The 16,804-nt window shown below is 40.2% G+C and overlaps 5 protein-coding genes across 17 annotated transcripts in view; all 5 read right to left on the bottom strand.

Moving 5' to 3' along the window:
* LOC113037086 (protocadherin alpha-C2-like) overlaps positions 1 to 16,804 on the bottom strand; it is a 208,589-nt gene that overhangs the window by 132,845 nt on the left and 58,940 nt on the right. The window contains exon 1 of one of the 13 annotated variants that reach the window (XM_026193914.1): positions 3,513 to 7,073. The exons of the other annotated variants lie outside the window; for them this stretch is intronic. Within the exon in view, the coding sequence (XP_026049699.1) occupies positions 3,513 to 5,888 (2,376 nt within the window). The 5' untranslated portion in view covers positions 5,889 to 7,073. Of the gene's footprint in view, positions 1 to 3,512; positions 7,074 to 16,804 lie in introns of those variants that run through there. 13 annotated transcript variants of the gene reach the window in all.
* Positions 161 to 3,309, bottom strand: LOC113037387 (protocadherin alpha-8-like). Its single transcript, XM_026194401.1, has one exon. It carries the CDS (start codon positions 2,857 to 2,859, stop codon positions 466 to 468), a length of 2,394 nt encoding a protein of 797 aa, XP_026050186.1. The 5' UTR covers positions 2,860 to 3,309; the 3' UTR covers positions 161 to 465.
* Positions 7,116 to 9,656, bottom strand: LOC113037407 (protocadherin alpha-3-like). Its single transcript, XM_026194440.1, has one exon. It carries the CDS (start codon positions 9,635 to 9,637, stop codon positions 7,265 to 7,267), a length of 2,373 nt encoding a protein of 790 aa, XP_026050225.1. The 5' UTR covers positions 9,638 to 9,656; the 3' UTR covers positions 7,116 to 7,264.
* LOC113037315 (protocadherin alpha-3-like) lies at positions 10,381 to 12,833 on the bottom strand. The gene has a single exon (XM_026194267.1). The coding sequence runs from the start codon at positions 12,817 to 12,819 to the stop codon at positions 10,387 to 10,389; it is 2,433 nt and encodes an 810-aa protein (XP_026050052.1). The 5' UTR covers positions 12,820 to 12,833; the 3' UTR covers positions 10,381 to 10,386.
* LOC113037307 (protocadherin alpha-8-like) lies at positions 13,619 to 16,792 on the bottom strand. Its single transcript, XM_026194254.1, has one exon. The coding sequence runs from the start codon at positions 16,056 to 16,058 to the stop codon at positions 13,626 to 13,628; it is 2,433 nt and encodes an 810-aa protein (XP_026050039.1). The 5' UTR covers positions 16,059 to 16,792; the 3' UTR covers positions 13,619 to 13,625.

Genomic DNA, 16,804 nt, shown 5'->3' with positions numbered 1-16,804 from the left:
GCTACAGTTTTGTCAAGGGCCTCTAAAGTGGGAAAACTACCAAAGAAATGTTTCAGGTGTTCTAGTTCTGAAAAGCAATTATTGTTTTCTTGAATTTTTAAAATTAAATCTTTCATGTTCAGTCGAAAGGTTGTCTGTTTCTGATTGATTAGATATTTTCAGTTTCAAAGGCAAAAGGGATAAAAATTAACATTAAACCACAGCACACTAACTGTAGTTTAATTTATGATTTTAACAGATCACCTCGTTACTTGTTAGCAAACACATACAACAACGATCTCATTAACACACACACAGCTAGTTTGGGTGATGAATACACACGACAAATTTATGTTCTGTTTCTATTCAGCTGTTATAAAGAGAAAGTTTAACGCAGCACTTTGAACATATTTATATCAACGGAAATAAAGCTCTAAATATGTTGAGTCAGTATTTTTTGGAGTGTCTGAGAATTGTGAACTACTCTCAAAACAACTGTTTAAATAAAGTCTTTCTTACCTCTTCAGATGTGCGTCTCCTATCAGGTAGCACTAGAGTATTTGCATGGCTACCCGGAACTATGGTAGATCCTATACTCATTCTGGGTCCAACTAGCATGTACCGCTTCTCTCCCGATCTGTACTGGATGCTGTGACACAGTGTCCCATCATAATTAGTCTCTGGCAAATATTTAGAAGTATAGTCTGTAGATTTGGAGCACTGCATCGCAATCAGCACGATGATGCTGACGAGAAAAAGCACAGAAACTGCGCCCAAAGTTATCATGAGGTAAAATATGACATTACTGTCCTCATCATCTTTTGCTGCACTTTTAACATCAGAAGCTGCAAAAGCCTCTTTGGGCTCCACAAGTTTGACAATCACAGTAGCTGTTGCTGAGAGAGAAACGTTGCCGTTGTCTTTGACCAGTATGAGCAGTTTATGCTCAGCCTCGTCTGTCTCTGTGAATGAGCGAAGTGTTCTGATCTGTCCTGTATAGCGGTCCAAAGCAAAGAGACTATGGTCAGTCACTTCTTGCAGTGAAAATAGCAACCAACCGTTATATCCTATATCAGCGTCATAGGCTCTGACTTTAGTCACCAAGTGTCCTGCGTTGACGTTTCGGGGAATCTCCTCCACGCCTTTAGTCGAGCCGTTGGAGCTGAGTGGATACAGGATGACTGGAGCGTTGTCGTTCTGATCCAGAATGAAGACGTTGACTGTGACGTTGTTGCTTAATGACGGAGTTCCAGAGTCTGAGGCAACAACTTGGAACTGGAAAGTTTTCAGTGTTTCAAAGTCAAAACTTTTCAGCGCTAAAATTTCGCCATTATCAGTGTTTATGTTTAGAAATGAAGTGACTTTATTATCTTCACTTCCATCTCTGATAATATGATAGGAAATGCGCGCATTGTCATTCTCATCACGATCAGAGGCTTTAACAGAAAACACTGAAGCTCCTGGACTGTTCCCTTCAGTAACATAGAAAGTATATGGGCTGAGTGAAAACTCTGGACGGTTGTCATTCACATCGGACACCGTAACACTTATTGTGTTTTCAGATGATAGCGATGGTTGGCCACCGTCTTTTGCAACTACTGTTATTATATATTGTGACTGTTTCTCTCTGTCTAGAGTTGTCTTGGTTACTAATGAATACATTTTGTCCTGTAAAGATGGTGATAAAACAAAAGGGACATCATCAATTACACTACAAATAACCTTTCCATTCACTCCAGAGTCCAAATCATTTACACTGATAAGCGCTACTGTAGTTCCAGGTCTGGAATCTTCTGGGATAGAGCTGGAAAATGATGTAACCTCTATATCAGGTGCGTTATCATTCACATCAACTATCTTAATAATCACGCTTTTTTGTGTAGCCATTGGAGGCAGGCCTTTGTCTGATGCCTGAATTTCAATTTCGTATCTGTCTCTCTCCTCATAGTCTATTAACCCTTTTACAATGATCTCACCTGTTTTCTGATTAATATCAAAAAGCTTAAAGAATTTACGATTCACGCCATTGCTAAACGAATAAACCACATCCCCGTTGGGTCCATCATCTAAATCTGTTGCGTTTACCTGAATGACTGTTGTATCTACCGGAGCATTTTCATGAAGCATCACTGTGTAAACATCTTTAGAGAAAATGGGGCCATTATCATTTACATCTAAAACACTGACTAGAATATTCATAGTACCCGATTTCGGAGGTTTACCCCCGTCCATGGCCGTTAGTATGAGCGTGTGGCTTCCTGCAGTCTCTCTGTCTAAAGATTTTTGAACAATCAGTACAGGTATTTTACCGTCGTCTCCTGAGTCTTTAACTTCCAAACGAAAGTGGTCATTAGAGCTAAGTTTATACTGCTGAAGAGAGAAGGGGCCACTGTCTGGATCTCGTGCGGGTTGCAGCGGAATTCGCACGCCTGGTAGCACAGACTCAAAAATCTCCAGTGTTGTCTCTTTTTCAGGGAATGTGGGAGAATGGTCATTTAAATCCACCACTTCTATAGCAACATAATGAACTTCCAGTGGGTTTTCTAGCACCGTTTTCAGATTTATTGTACAAGTACTGCTCCGCTCGCAAACCTCTTCCCGGTCGATTTTTCTCCTCGCGTACAGGATCCCGTCGTTTTGATCCACATTAAAAAGAGGATCTATGGCACTAGTTACAATCCGGTATTTCCTGCCTTTTAGTGTGCTTTTCTCTAATCCCAAATCTTTTGCTACATTTCCAACCACAGTTCCTTCTTCAACTTCCTCAGAAATGGAATATCTTAATTGAGCCGATGCCACACCGCACAGAAGCATAGCGATCAAGCACACAACACTCCGTCCTTTCATCCACGTTCGGTCGCATCCTCTTTGTCCCATCATTAAAACAAAATTAACCAACTCTTCGCGGTGTAAGTCACAGTGTCATAAGAAAAGAGTCCAACACGCACATACCTATGAGATGCTTATTTCAAAAGACGTAACAAATCCGGAAAATTTGTAAAACGATCGCAGCATCCATTCAACTTATTCTGTCTGTAGGGAACCCAGGAGATAATAAAAATGTGGAACCCTAATGCAATGACGACAAGATACAGTCTGTCTTTTGCCAGCACACTGACACCGTGCGAATTCGTTGTGTATTGCAAGAAAGTCAAAATACTGCAGCTGTTTCCAGGTAATTCTAAAGGAGCATCTTTATTTACTTTGACTTACAGGCTTAGAGGAATCTGAAAATCACTTTTCCTCATTAGCTAATTAGAAGGTTCTAAGTAGAGACAGTATAATTAGATTCTGAAAAACGTTAGATGTTTCCAGATAATAACTTTAAATACTAATAGTCTGATATTTTTATACAAAATATTTATAGTATTTAAATTTATTTTTAAAATAATTTTCTAATCGGGATATGAATACTATCTCAAGAAAACGGACAGTGAATAACGGCTGGTCCAAATGCCTTTCTGTGAAGTTATAGAAGGTGAATTAAGTAATATGACTGCAAACTATTGCGTTCTCTAACATAAATGTCTTACCTCTTCAGATGCTCGTCTCCGATCAGGTAGCACTAGAGTATTTGCATGACTCCCAGGTACTATAGTAGATCCTATACTCATTCTGGGTCCAACTAACATGTACCGCTTCTCTCCTGATCTGTACTGGATGCTGTGACACAGTGTCCCATCATAATTAGTCTCTGGCAGATATTTAGAAGTATAGTCTGTGGATTTGGAGCACTGCATTGCAATCAGCACGATGATGCTTATGAGAAAAAGCACAGAAACTGCCCCCAAAGTTATCATGAGGTAAAATATGATATTACTGTCCTCGTCATCTTTTGCTGCACTTTTAACATCAGAAGCTGCAAAAGCCTCTTTGGGCTCCACAAGTTTGACTATCACAGTAGCTGTTGCTGAGAGAGAAACGTTGCCGTTGTCTTTGACCAGTATTACCAGTTTATGCTCAGCCTCGTCTGTCTCTGTGAATGAGCGAAGTGTTCTGATCTGTCCTGTATAGCGGTCCAAAGCAAAGAGACTATGGTCAGTCACTTCTTGCAGTGAAAATAGCAACCAACCGTTATATCCTATATCAGCGTCATAGGCTCTGACTTTAGTCACCAAGTGTCCTGCGTTGACGTTTCGGGGAATCTCCTCCACGCCTTTAGTCGAGCCGTTGGAGCTGAGTGGATACAGGATGACTGGAGCGTTGTCGTTCTGATCCAGAATGAAGACGTTGACTGTGACGTTGTTGCTTAATGACGGAGTTCCAGAATCTGAGGCAACAACTTGGAACTGAAAAGTTTTCAGCGTTTCAAAGTCAAAACTTTTCAGCGCTAAAATGTCCCCATTTTCAGAGTTTATGTTTAGAAATGAAGTGACTTTATTATCTTCACTTCCATCTCTGATAATATGATAGGAAATGCGCGCATTGTCATTCTCATCACGATCAGAGGCTTTAACAGCAAACACTGAAGCTCCTGGACTGTTCCCCTCAGTAACATAGAAAGTATATGGGCTGAGTGAAAACTCTGGACTGTTGTCATTCACATCTGACACCGTAACGCTTATTGTCTTTTCAGATGATAACGGAGGCTGACCTGCGTCGTTTGCCGTTATTGTCAACTCATATTGTGACTGTTTCTCTCTGTCCAGAGGAGATTTGGTCACTAATGAATACATTTTGTCCTGTAAAGATGGTGACAATGCAAACGGAACATCGTCACCTAATGAACAAATGACTTTTCCATTGACTCCAGAGTCCAAATCATTTACACTGATAAGAGCTACTGTAGTTCCAGGTCTGGAATCTTCTGGGATTGAGCTTGAAAATGATGTTACCTCAATCTCCGGTGCGTTATCATTTACATCAACAATCTTAATAATTACACTCTTTTCCGTAGTTAACGGAGCCAAACCTCTATCTGACGCCTGAATTTCAATCTCATATTTATCCTTTTGCTCATAATCTAGCAGACCTTTTACAGTTATCTTTCCTGTTGACTGGTCAATATCAAAAAGGTTAAACACATTATTACTCACACTGTTGCCAAATGAGTAAACTACCTCTCCGTTCTGACTGTGATCTGGATCAGTTGCATTCACTTGTATGACTTCTGTACCTACAGGAGCATTTTCATTGAGCTTAACCGAATAAAGATCTTTTGAGAAAATGGGCGTGTTATCATTCACATCCAAAACATTTACCAAAATGTTCATGTCTCCAGATTTTGGTGGCTTCCCCCCATCTAGTGCCGTTAGCACCAATGAGTGACTGTGCGCTGCTTCCCTATCTAGTGCTTTTTGTAAAACCAGTATAGGTATTTTACCATCATCTCCTTTATCCCTCACTTCCAAACGGAAGTGGTCGTTGTGGTTAAGTTTATACTGCTGCACAGAAAACTGACCACTGTCTAGATCCCGTGAAGGTTTTAACTGAAATCGTGCTCCGGGTAGAACGGATTCTGAAATCTCCAGTATTTTATTTTCCTCTGGAAAAACTGGAGCATGGTCATTTATATCTAGCACATCTACTCCTACGTAATGGACCTCCAGTGGATTTTCTAGCACAGTTTTAACATTTATCACACACGTACTGCTCTTCGCGCACACCTCTTCTCTGTCGATCTTTCGGCTCACATACAGGATACCATCGTTCTGATTTACGTGGAAAAGGGGTTCAGCACCGCTAGAAACAATCCTGTACTTCCTTGTTTTCAGTGTGCTTTTATCTAATCCTAGATCTTTTGCGATGTTTCCAACAACCGTTCCCTCGTTAGTTTCCTCTGAGATTGAATACCTTAATTGTGCCGACGCCAAGCTCCACAAAAACAGGACAACAATGCAGATGACATCGCGTCGTCTCCCCATTCCTTTCTCATGTCCTCTTTGTTCCATGGTTACACCCGAAAGCATCAGTGTCACTTATAAGGGCAATCCAGCACTGCAGCGATCCAATACAAATCGTCCATGAGTAAAGAACAATCACCCTTTTCCTAAAACAGTCATAAGCACGAACAGCGTATTCCCAAGCTCAGAAACGACTGCTTTAATATCCAAACCGGGACGCTATCAAGAGGCTCAATCAAAATGCAACGATAGAAAACACATTTAATGCTGCCTCTTTTCACTATACTGACACCTTGTGAGCAAAACAATCACTACAGAAAATCAGAACTATGTGAAACTTAAATCGAAAGATCAAACTCATGTGTTATTCTTATTTTGAAGTTTTCGACATAAATTGAGGGGTATTTGTAAATAAATTATAAGGTAGTGCATTCTTGAAAAAACGCTCAAAGAAAAAAAGTATCTGAAAGTGTGGAGAAGATTCCCTCTAAATGACCAGTAAATTAAATTACTTCATGTCATTAAATTTGATTTATATATCATATCAGTTACAGCTAATAGAGCTCTGTTGGGACTGTTTACTGTGAAGTGAGCATAAACATGGTCAGGACCATGGACAGCACATGCCATAAACTTCAAGAATTTCTAGCTACATTTTCTGACAATATTACATTTCCTACACAAGTCACCAGAGGAATTTTAACTTTTTGTAGTCTATTGCTACAGTACATTCAGTCAGTTTTGTTTGCAGACTGATCTTATCTGCTACTACCAGAGAAAATATGGTCATCTTGGGTTATGAAAGATAATGTTCAAGAAAAAGGACATGAAGACAGCATGAAAAGACAGACAATGACGTTTCGTCTATTTGTTCTTGTCCAGTTCAAGCAACTGAGACCTACTAACCGCCTAATCATAAAGGAAAATGTAATGACCAACACACAAAGTTTGCCAAGGTAAACAAATGAGTACCCCTTTTTCTAAAAGTATGCTAAGGCCATAGAAAAGTATATACCATAGAGTATGCTTGGTCAAAGAAATAAACAGTATTGTGCATAATGTTAAAAGTTCTACTTAAAAGCAGCAAATCCATGTCATGCCAAATCATCAAAAGAATTCTTAGTTTTACCATGATCACAATCTCGTCATCATTTTGACTAAAAAGTTATCCAACTCAGTCAGACTCAGTGAAACCTATTCAGGTAAATTAAAAAAAAAAATCTTTCTTTCTTTCTTTCTTTCTTTCTTTCTTTCTTTCTTTCTTTCTTTCTTTCTTTCTTTCTTTCTTTCTTGTTTTTTTGTTTTTTTGTTAGGCTGTGTTGAAATAGTAATGTCTTTTTTCTGACATACATTTGTCATAAAATAAAGGTTCACACTAAACAAATCAGTTTGTGCCTGGTGCATATTGATGCATTTAGAGTAGGTTTTGGGAAAAAGGTTCTTTAAATATGCCTTACCTCAGATGTCTTTCTCCTATCAGGAAGCACTAAAGTATTTGCATGGCTTCCTGGTACTATAGTAGATCCTATACTCATTCTGGGTCCAACGAGCATGTACCGCTTCTCTCCTGATCTGTACTGGATGCTGTGACACAGTGTCCCATCATAATTAGTCTCTGGCAGATATTTAGAAGTATAGTCTGTGGATTTGGAGCACTGCATTGCAATCAGCACGATGATGCTGACGAGAAAAAGTACAGAAACTGCTCCCAAAGTTATCATGAGGTAAAATATGACGTTACTGTCCTCATCAGTAACTTTTGCTGCACTTTTAACATCAGAAGCTGCAAAAGCCTCTTTGGGCTCCACAAGTTTGACAATCACAGTAGCTGTTGCTGAGAGAGAAACGTTGCCGTTGTCTTTGACCAGTATGAGTAGTTTATGCTCAGCCTCGTCTGTCTCTGTGAATGAGCGAAGTGTTCTGATCTGTCCCGTATAGCGGTCCAAAGCAAAGAGACTGTGGTCAGTCACTTCCTGCAGTGAAAAGAGCAACCAGCCGTTATATCCTATATCAGCGTCATAGGCTCTGACTTTAGTCACCAAGTGTCCTGCGTTGACGTTTCGGGGAATCTCCTCCACACCTTGAGCAGAACCGTTGGAGCTGAGTGGGTACAGGATGACTGGAGCGTTGTCGTTCTGATCCAGGATGAAGACGTTGACTGTGACATTGTTGCTTAGTGACGGAGTTCCAGAATCTGAGGCAACAACTTGGAACTGAAAAGTTTTCATCGTTTCAAAGTCAAAACTTTTCAGCGCTAAAATGTCCCCATTTTCAGAGTTTATGTTTAGAAATGAAGTGACTTTATTATCTTCACTTCCATCTCTGATAATATGATAGGAAATGCGCGCATTGTCATTCTCATCACGATCAGAGGCTTTAACAGAAAACACTGAAGCTCCTGGACTGTTCCCCTCAGTAACATAGAAAGTATATGGGCTGAGTGAAAACTCTGGACTGTTGTCATTCACATCGGACACCGTAACACTTATTGTCTTTTCAGATGATAACGGAGGCTGACCTGCGTCTTTTGCCGTTATTGTCAACTCGTATTGTGAATGTTTCTCTCTGTCCAGAGGAGATTTGGTCACTAATGAATACATTTTGTCCTGTAAAGATGGTGACAATGCAAACGGAACATCGTCACCTAAGGAACTAATGACTTTTCCATTAAGACCAGAATCCAAATCATTTACACTTATAATAGCTACTGTAGTTCCAGGTCTGGAATCTTCTGGGATAGAGCTGGAAAATGAAGTAACTTCAATCTCAGGCGCATTGTCATTCACATCAACTATCTTAATATTTACACTCTTTTGTGTTGATAGAGGAGCAAGACCTTTATCTGAAGCTTGAATTTCAATTTCATATTTGTCCTTCTCCTCATAGTCTATCTGCCCTTTTACAGTTATCTCACCTGTCACAGGGTTTATGTCAAAAAGCTTCAATAACCTAGGATGAACAACACTGCTAAATGAGTAAACGATATCTCCGTTTTGACTGTCATCTAAATCCGTTGCATTCACTTGGACGACTACTGTACCTACAGGAGAATTTTCATTAAGCGTAACAGAATAAACATCTTGGGAGAAAACAGGTGCGTTATCATTAATGTCCAAAACATATATTAGAATTGTCATCTCTCCAGATTTAGCAGGTTTGCCCCCATCCAGGGCCGTCAGTGCTAATGAATGGGTTCCCGCTGCTTCCCTATCCAAAGATTTCTGCACAATTAATATTGGTATTTTCCCATCTTCTCCCTTATCCTTTACTTCTAACCGAAAGTGGTCGTTTGAGCTAAGTTTATACTGCTGAATGGTAAAAGGACCGCCGTCTGGATCTCGTGCGGGCTGTAACGGTATACGTACACCGGGTAACGCAGACTCTGAAATTTCCAGCCTTTTCTCTTCCTGTGGAAAACGAGGAGAGTGGTCATTTACATCCAACACCTCCACTGCAACGTAATGTATCTCCAGCGGGTTTTCTAGTACAGTTTTCAGATTTATTAAACACGAAGTGCTCTCCGCGCACACCTCTTCTCTGTCAATCTTCCGACTCACATACAGGATACCGTCATTTGGATTTACATGGAAAAGCGGATCTACATCACTATTAACAATCCGATACTTTCTCTCTTTTAATGTGCTTTTATCTATTCCCAGATCTTTTGCGATGTTTCCTACCACAGTCCCTTCGTTAACCTCCTCCGAGACAGAATATCGCATCTGCGCCGAAGCCACAGTGCACAAAAGCACAGCAGCCATGCAGCTAAGGAAAGATCCTCTCCCACTTCGCCTCTCGTGTCTTCTTTGTTCCATGGTTACACCCTAGATCACAAGTATGCCTTCAGATAATCGATTGCTGCAACATAACGACAAAATCCAAACGTTCCTTATATGAAAATACTCATCTTCTGTCTACAATGACGGACATAATGCCAAAGAAACACGGTAGTAAGCTCAACAACGGCCGCGAAAAAAGAAATGGAACCAAACAACCCTGGTGGGAAACTCGTGCAAGGCTTCCTGTTTGGATTACACTGACACCACGCGATCTGCGTTCTCACTGCAGGGAAAATATTATAACAGATTTTTTCATGTTTGACAAAAAAAGTGACACAAATCTCAAAAACATCAGAAGGGTCGGCATAACATTATACAAGAAACAGTTATTACACGACAAAATAAAGTGATATGAGTCAACACGCTGCGTTAACATCAGTAAGTATAAAAAATATTTCAGGTCAATAGAAACTCAATCAAGCGAGTCCAATAAAGAACTGCTAATGCTGTGCACTACAGTGCTGCCTGACACATGCTGAGGCTTTTGGATTGCTCAGGCTCCTTATTTCATTTATGCCAGTGTTTTAAGCAAAAGAAGGTTGGGAATAGAAGAGAAGGAAACGGAAAAGAAGAGAAAACAGTGGAGATTGTGGAAAAAAAATCCCACGTTCATCACTGTTCAAAGACAAATTGCAAAAGTTGTTTTTTGATTACTTTAAGAATAGTAAATATTCACGACCTTGTCGTCATAAATGGTTAGTTCGTTACGAAGCATGCCATTAATTTCATCCCAGACGCGCTACTAATAAAACAAATGTAAGGAAGGATTGAGACCAGGAAATGTGACGCAAATGTCTTACCTCCTCGGATGCTCTCCTCCTGTCGGGAAGCACAAGTGTATTTGCATGGCTGCCAGGTACTATGGTAGATCCTATACTCATTCTGGGTCCAACTAGCATGTACCGCTTCTCCCCTGATCTGTACTGGATGCTGTGACACAGTGTCCCATCATAATTAGTCTCTGGCAGATATTTAGAAGTATAGTCTGTGGATTTGGAGCACTGCATTGCAATCAGCACCACGATGCTGACGAGAAAAAGTACAGAAACTGCGCCCAAAGTTATCATGAGGTAAAATATGACATTACTGTCCTCATCATCTTTTGCTGCACTTTTAACATCAGAAGCTGCAAAAGCCTCTTTGGGCTCCACAAGTTTGACAATCACAGTAGCTGTTGCTGAGAGAGAAACGTTGCCGTTGTCTTTGACCAGTATTACCAGTTTATGCTCAGCCTCGTCTGTCTCTGTGAATGAGCGAAGTGTTCTGATCTGTCCTGTATAGCGGTCCAAAGCAAAGAGACTGTGGTCAGTCACTTCTTGCAGTGAAAAGAGCAACCAGCCGTTATATCCTATATCAGCGTCATAGGCTCTGACTTTAGTCACCAAGTGTCCTGCGTTGACGTTTCGAGGAATCTCCTCCACACCTTGAGCAGAACCGTTGGAGCTGAGTGGATACAGGATGACTGGAGCGTTGTCGTTCTGATCCAGGATGAAGACGTTGACTGTGACGTTGTTGCTTAGTGACGGAGTTCCAGAGTCTGAGGCAACAACTTGGAACTGGAAAGTTTTCAGTGTTTCAAAATCAAAACTTTTCAGCGCTAAAATTTCCCCATTTTCAGTGTTTATGTTTAGAAATGAAGTGACTTTATTATCTTCACTTCCGTCTCTGATAATATGATAGGAAATGCGCGCATTGTCATTCTCATCACGATCAGAGGCTTTAACAGAAAACACTGAAGCTCCTGGATTATTCCCCTCAGTAACATAGAAAGTATATGGGCTGAGTGAAAACTCTGGACTGTTGTCATTCACATCTGACACCGTAACGCTTATTGTCTTTTCAGATGATAACGGAGGCTGACCTGCGTCTTTTGCTGTTATTGTCAACTCGTATTGTGACTGTTTCTCTCTGTCCAGAGGGGATTTGGTCACTAATGAAAACATTTTGTCTTTTAAGGATGTTGATAGAATGAACGGTACATCTTCATTTACACTGCAGATCACTTTTCCATTAAGACCAGAGTCCAAATCATTTACACTAATAAGAGCTACTGTAGTTCCAGGCCTGGAATCTTCTGGTATTGAGCTTGAAAATGATGTTACCTCAATCTCCGGTGCGTTATCATTCACATCAATTATCTTAATATTTACACTTTTTTCTGTGGTTAGAGGAGCCAGGCCTCTATCTGATGCCTGGATTTCTATTTCATATCCGTCCTGCTCCTCATAATCTATTAAACCTTTAACAGTTAATTGTCCTGTTTGTGAATTAATATCAATAATGCTTAATATGTTTTGATGCATACTGTTGCTAAATGAGTAAACCACATCTCCGTTCGGGCCATCATCCAAGTCTGTTGCATTTACCTGAATAATTGGTGTTCCTACCTGAACATTTTCATTTAGTGTCACTGAATAAACGTCTTTAGAAAAAATAGGCGCGTTATCATTAACATCCAAAACTTTTACGAGAATATTCATGTTACCAGATTTTGGTGGTTTACCCCCATCAAGTGCTGCCAGTATTAGTGAATGGCTTCTTGCCGTTTCCCTGTCTAAAGATTTTTGAACAACTAAAATTGGTATTTTTACGTCATCTCGTTTATCCTTAACTTCCAAACGGAAATGTTCGTTGTTGCTAATTATATATCGCTGCACGGAAAACTGACCACTGTCTCGATCCCGGGCGGCTTTCAGCTGAAATCGTGTCCCGGGCAACACTGACTCTGAAATCTCCAGTGTAGCACTATTTTCCGAAAAAGTAGGTGAATGGTCATTTACATCCAAAACTTCCACTTCAACATAGTGGACCTCCAGTGGGGTTTCTAGCACTGTTTTCACATTTATCACACACGCACTGCTCTGCACGCACACCTCTTCTCTGTCAATCTTCCGACTCACATACAGAACGCCATCGTTTGGATTCACGAAGAAAAGGGGATCATCGTTACTTGAAACAATCCGATACTTCCGGTCTTTCAACGTGTTTTTATCTAATCCCAGATCTCTTGCTATGTTTCCAACTATAGTTCCTTCTTTAACTTCTTCAGAGATCGAATATCGTAATTGCGCTGAGGCTAGAGTCCACAAAAGCACAGCAGCTACACATCCTACCAGACATCCTCTCCTCATTTCCGACTGGCGTTTTCTTTGTTCCATGGTTCTATCCAAAATCACCAGTAATCCATCACAAATAGTTTTTTGACCTTTAAAAAAAGACTCCAGGGGTTACCTGATTACAAATACTCCCTTTCTAAACAGGTAAAATGAGGCAAACGCAGACTAGAATAAGAACAGAAAAACTGCGCTAATGTGTTACTGAGGCTGGTGTGAGGAGGACGGATTACAAAGCTATGACGACAATATATTGAGCTGCTGATTTTTGTTATCGCACTGACACCATGCGAGCAGGTGTCTCACAGCAGAGAATTCGTCCAGTTTTTATCATATCTGTTTAATGCAAAATTGTTTTATACTTTGCTACAACTCATACTGTCAAGCCACAAGAAAAGATAAAGACGTGGTGTCCAGAGTCAATAAGAGATCTCAATGATTCCCCTAATAAAAAACAAAACAAAAAACAAAAACACGGCCTTTCAGACAATGATCTAACGTTATTTTCTAAAGCCAAAACAATACGTTAAATGATCTACAAACTGTACGTTTGTCTTTTTGTACTTGTAATATTCGAGGAACAGAGAAAGCGTGGGAATTCTTTTCAGCACCATGGACAGCAATTACAAACCACAAGGAAAGCTACGGCCCATTAAGCTGGTTGCATAAGGATTGATATTTACATATATTAGATAAACATAAGTATATTATAAACTGCTAAGTGTCAGGTTAAGAAGCTTCAAAATATGACAAACGTGGAAAAATGTTTCAGGACATAAAATACTGCATATGTTGCCAGAAACACATTAGGGTTTTTTGCAAGAGGTCTGGTTATGAATACGTAAGATTTCTTAAGCCATCATAAATTCATGAATAGAAATATGCTTATTTCGCAAAATAAAATAAAAACTTTTAATATCTCTTACCTCTCCAGATGTCCTTCTCCTGTCAGGCAGCACTAGAGTATTTGCATGACTGCCCGGAACTATAGTAGATCCTATGCTCATTCTGGGTCCAACTAGCATGTACCGCTTCTCTCCTGATCTGTACTGGATGCTGTGACACAGTGTCCCATCATAATTAGTCTCTGGCAGATATTTAGAAGTATAGTCTGTGGATTTGGAGCACTGCATTGCAATCAGCACGATGATGCTGACGAGAAAAAGCACAGAAACTGCTCCCAAAGTTGTCATGAGGTAAAATATGACGTTACTGTCCTCATCATCTTTTGCTGTACTTTTAACATCAGAAGCTGCAAAAGCCTCTTTGGGCTCCACAAGTTTGACAATCACAGTAGCTGTTGCTGAGAGAGAAACGTTGCCGTTGTCTTTGACCAGTATGAGCAGTTTATGCTCAGCCTCGTCTGTCTCTGTGAATGAGCGAAGTGTTCTGATCTGTCCCGTATAGCGGTCCAAAGCAAAGAGACTGTGGTCAGTAACTTCTTGCAGTGAAAAGAGCAACCAGCCGTTATATCCTATATCAGCGTCATAGGCTCTGACTTTAGTCACCAAGTGTCCTGCGTTGACGTTTCGGGGAATCTCCTCCACACCTTGAGCAGAACCGTTGGAGCTGAGTGGATACAGGATGACTGGAGCGTTGTCGTTCTGATCCAGGATGAAGACGTTGACTGTGACATTGTTGCTTAGTGACGGAGTTCCAGAATCTGAGGCAACAACTTGGAACTGGAAAGTTTTCATCGTTTCAAAATCAAAACTTTTCAGCGCTAAAACGTCGCCATTTTCAGTGTTTATGTTTAGAAATGAAGTGACTTTATTATCTTCACTTCCATTTCTGATAATATGATAGGAAATGCGCGCATTGTCATTCTCATCACGATCAGAGGCTTTAACCGAAAACACTGAAGCTCCTGGATTATTCCCCTCAGTAACATAGAAAGTATATGGGCCGAGTGAAAACTCTGGACGGTTGTCATTCACATCTGACACCGTAACGCTTATTGTCTTTTCAGATGATAACTGTGGCTGACCTGCGTCTTTTGCTGTTATTGTCAACTCGTATTGTGACTGTTTCTCTCTGTCCAGAGGGGATTTGGTCACTAATGAAAACATTTTGTCTTTTAAGGATGTTGATAGAATGAACGGTACATCTTCATTTACACTGCAGATCACTTTTCCATTAAGACCAGAATCCAAATCATTTACACTAATAAGAGCTACTGTAGTTCCAGGCCTGGAATCTTCAGGGATGGAATTTGAAAACGAAGTAACCTCAATCTCAGGTGCGTTATCATTCACATCAACTATTTTGATTATGACGCTTTTTTCTGTGGTAAGAGGAGCGAAACCTTTATCTGATGCCTGGATTTCTATTTCATATTTGTCCCTTTCTTCGTAATCTATTAAATTTTTAACCGTTATTTCCCCTGTCATTGAATCAATGTCAAATAGATTTAATATATTTTGATTCATACTGTTGCTAAATGAGTAAACTATCTCTCCATTAGGCCCATCATCCAAATCCGTTGCATTTACTTGTACGACTATTGTGCCGAGGGGAATATTTTCACTGAGTGTAAAAGAATAATCATGTTTAGGGAAAGCAGGTGCGTTATCATTAATATCCAAAACATTTACCAGGATATTCATGTCACCTGATTTCGGAGGTTTGCCCCCATCCAGGGCCTTCAGTATTAGTGAATGGCTTCCTGCTATTTCTCTGTCTAAAGATTTTTGAACAACTAAAATAGGTATTTTACCATCGTCTCCTTTATCCTTAACTTCCAAACGGAAATGGTCGTTGTTGCTAAGTTTATACTGCTGCACGGAAAACTGACCAATGTCTCGATCAAGCGCAGCTTTCAGCTGGATTCGTGCTCCGGGCAACACTGACTCTGAAATCTCCAATTTCTTGTCTTTTTCGTGGAAAATGGGCTCATGGTCATTTATATCTACAACCTCCACTTCCACATAATGGACCTCCAGCGGGTTTTCTAGCACTGTTTTCACATTTATTACACACGCACTGCTCTGCGCACAAACCTCCTCTCTGTCAATCTTTCTGCTCACATACAGACCACCATCGTTTGGATTCACGTAGAAAAGGGGATCCGCAGTACTTGAAACAATTCGATACTTCCGGTCTTTCAACGTGTTTTTATCTAATCCCAGATCTCTTGCTATGTTTCCAACCATAGTTCCGTCTTCAACTTCTTCAGAGATCGAATACCTTAATTGCGCTGAGGCTACAGTCCACAAAAGCACAACAGCTACACATCCAAACAGATATCCTCTCGCTATTTCTCGTTCACGTTTTCTTTGTTCCATGGTCTTGTCCTTAATGTTCAAAGATCTATCACAGAAAACATCGCGACGTCGTGATAGAACACAGTGTTTTTCACTACTGTAAACAATCCTGTTCTTAAGAAAATAGGAATAAAATGATCGCAGTTACAGGGAAGAATGAGAACAGAAGAGAATGCGGTAACGTCGAAGTGAGAGCCTTATCAGGAGGAGGAACCACATTACAATGAGACAACGTCACACACTGCTGACTTGTGATATTGTACTGACACCATGCGACCAAGTGTTTCTCTTCGGTGAAACGAAGTATTAGCGTACCAGCTGAATGGTACACTGTTCTGTATCTGCCTGTAAATCTGTGACCAAACGCGATCGATAGTTGAAAAGAGACAAGCCTTCACCTTCAATCACACGCTACTGTGGCTGAGGCTATTCCTTCTTGTGTGCTTAAATTATGAGCCCAAACATCTAAAACATACACACAGTAACGACAAACTATTAATCCTGACTTTGCTTCCATTATACTGACACCACATGACCAAAAGTCTAACTGCAGACAACACACTAGTAATGCATTAGTTAAAAATAAGTAAAATGAGTACCCTGGGGTAATACCAACCCAATGCTTCTTTTGTTGTATTCTCATCATGTAGGAATATTAAATGTTTACTCTGTATCGTTACAATTGTTGCAAAGAACAAGTTAAGATTCCTGGTTCGTTATATGAGTTACAACTACACATACTTGAAACAGGATTTTCAACACCATGT

Source organism: Astatotilapia calliptera, chromosome 2, assembly GCF_900246225.1.
Source record: "Astatotilapia calliptera chromosome 2, fAstCal1.2, whole genome shotgun sequence".
Classification (NCBI taxonomy): domain Eukaryota; kingdom Metazoa; phylum Chordata; class Actinopteri; order Cichliformes; family Cichlidae; genus Astatotilapia; species Astatotilapia calliptera.
Note: the sequence above shows the minus strand (reverse complement) of the source record. Positions and strands in the feature narration are given on the sequence as shown.

Bases quoted from the DNA above. Each gene is read 5' to 3' on its own strand.
- LOC113037387 (XM_026194401.1), bottom strand. From the start codon at position 2,859: ATGATGGGACAAAGAGGATGCGACCGAACGTGGATGAAAGGACGGAGT.
- LOC113037407 (XM_026194440.1), bottom strand. From the start codon at position 9,637: ATGGAACAAAGAAGACACGAGAGGCGAAGTGGGAGAGGATCTTTCCTT.
- LOC113037315 (XM_026194267.1), bottom strand. From the start codon at position 12,819: ATGGAACAAAGAAAACGCCAGTCGGAAATGAGGAGAGGATGTCTGGTA.
- LOC113037307 (XM_026194254.1), bottom strand. From the start codon at position 16,058: ATGGAACAAAGAAAACGTGAACGAGAAATAGCGAGAGGATATCTGTTT.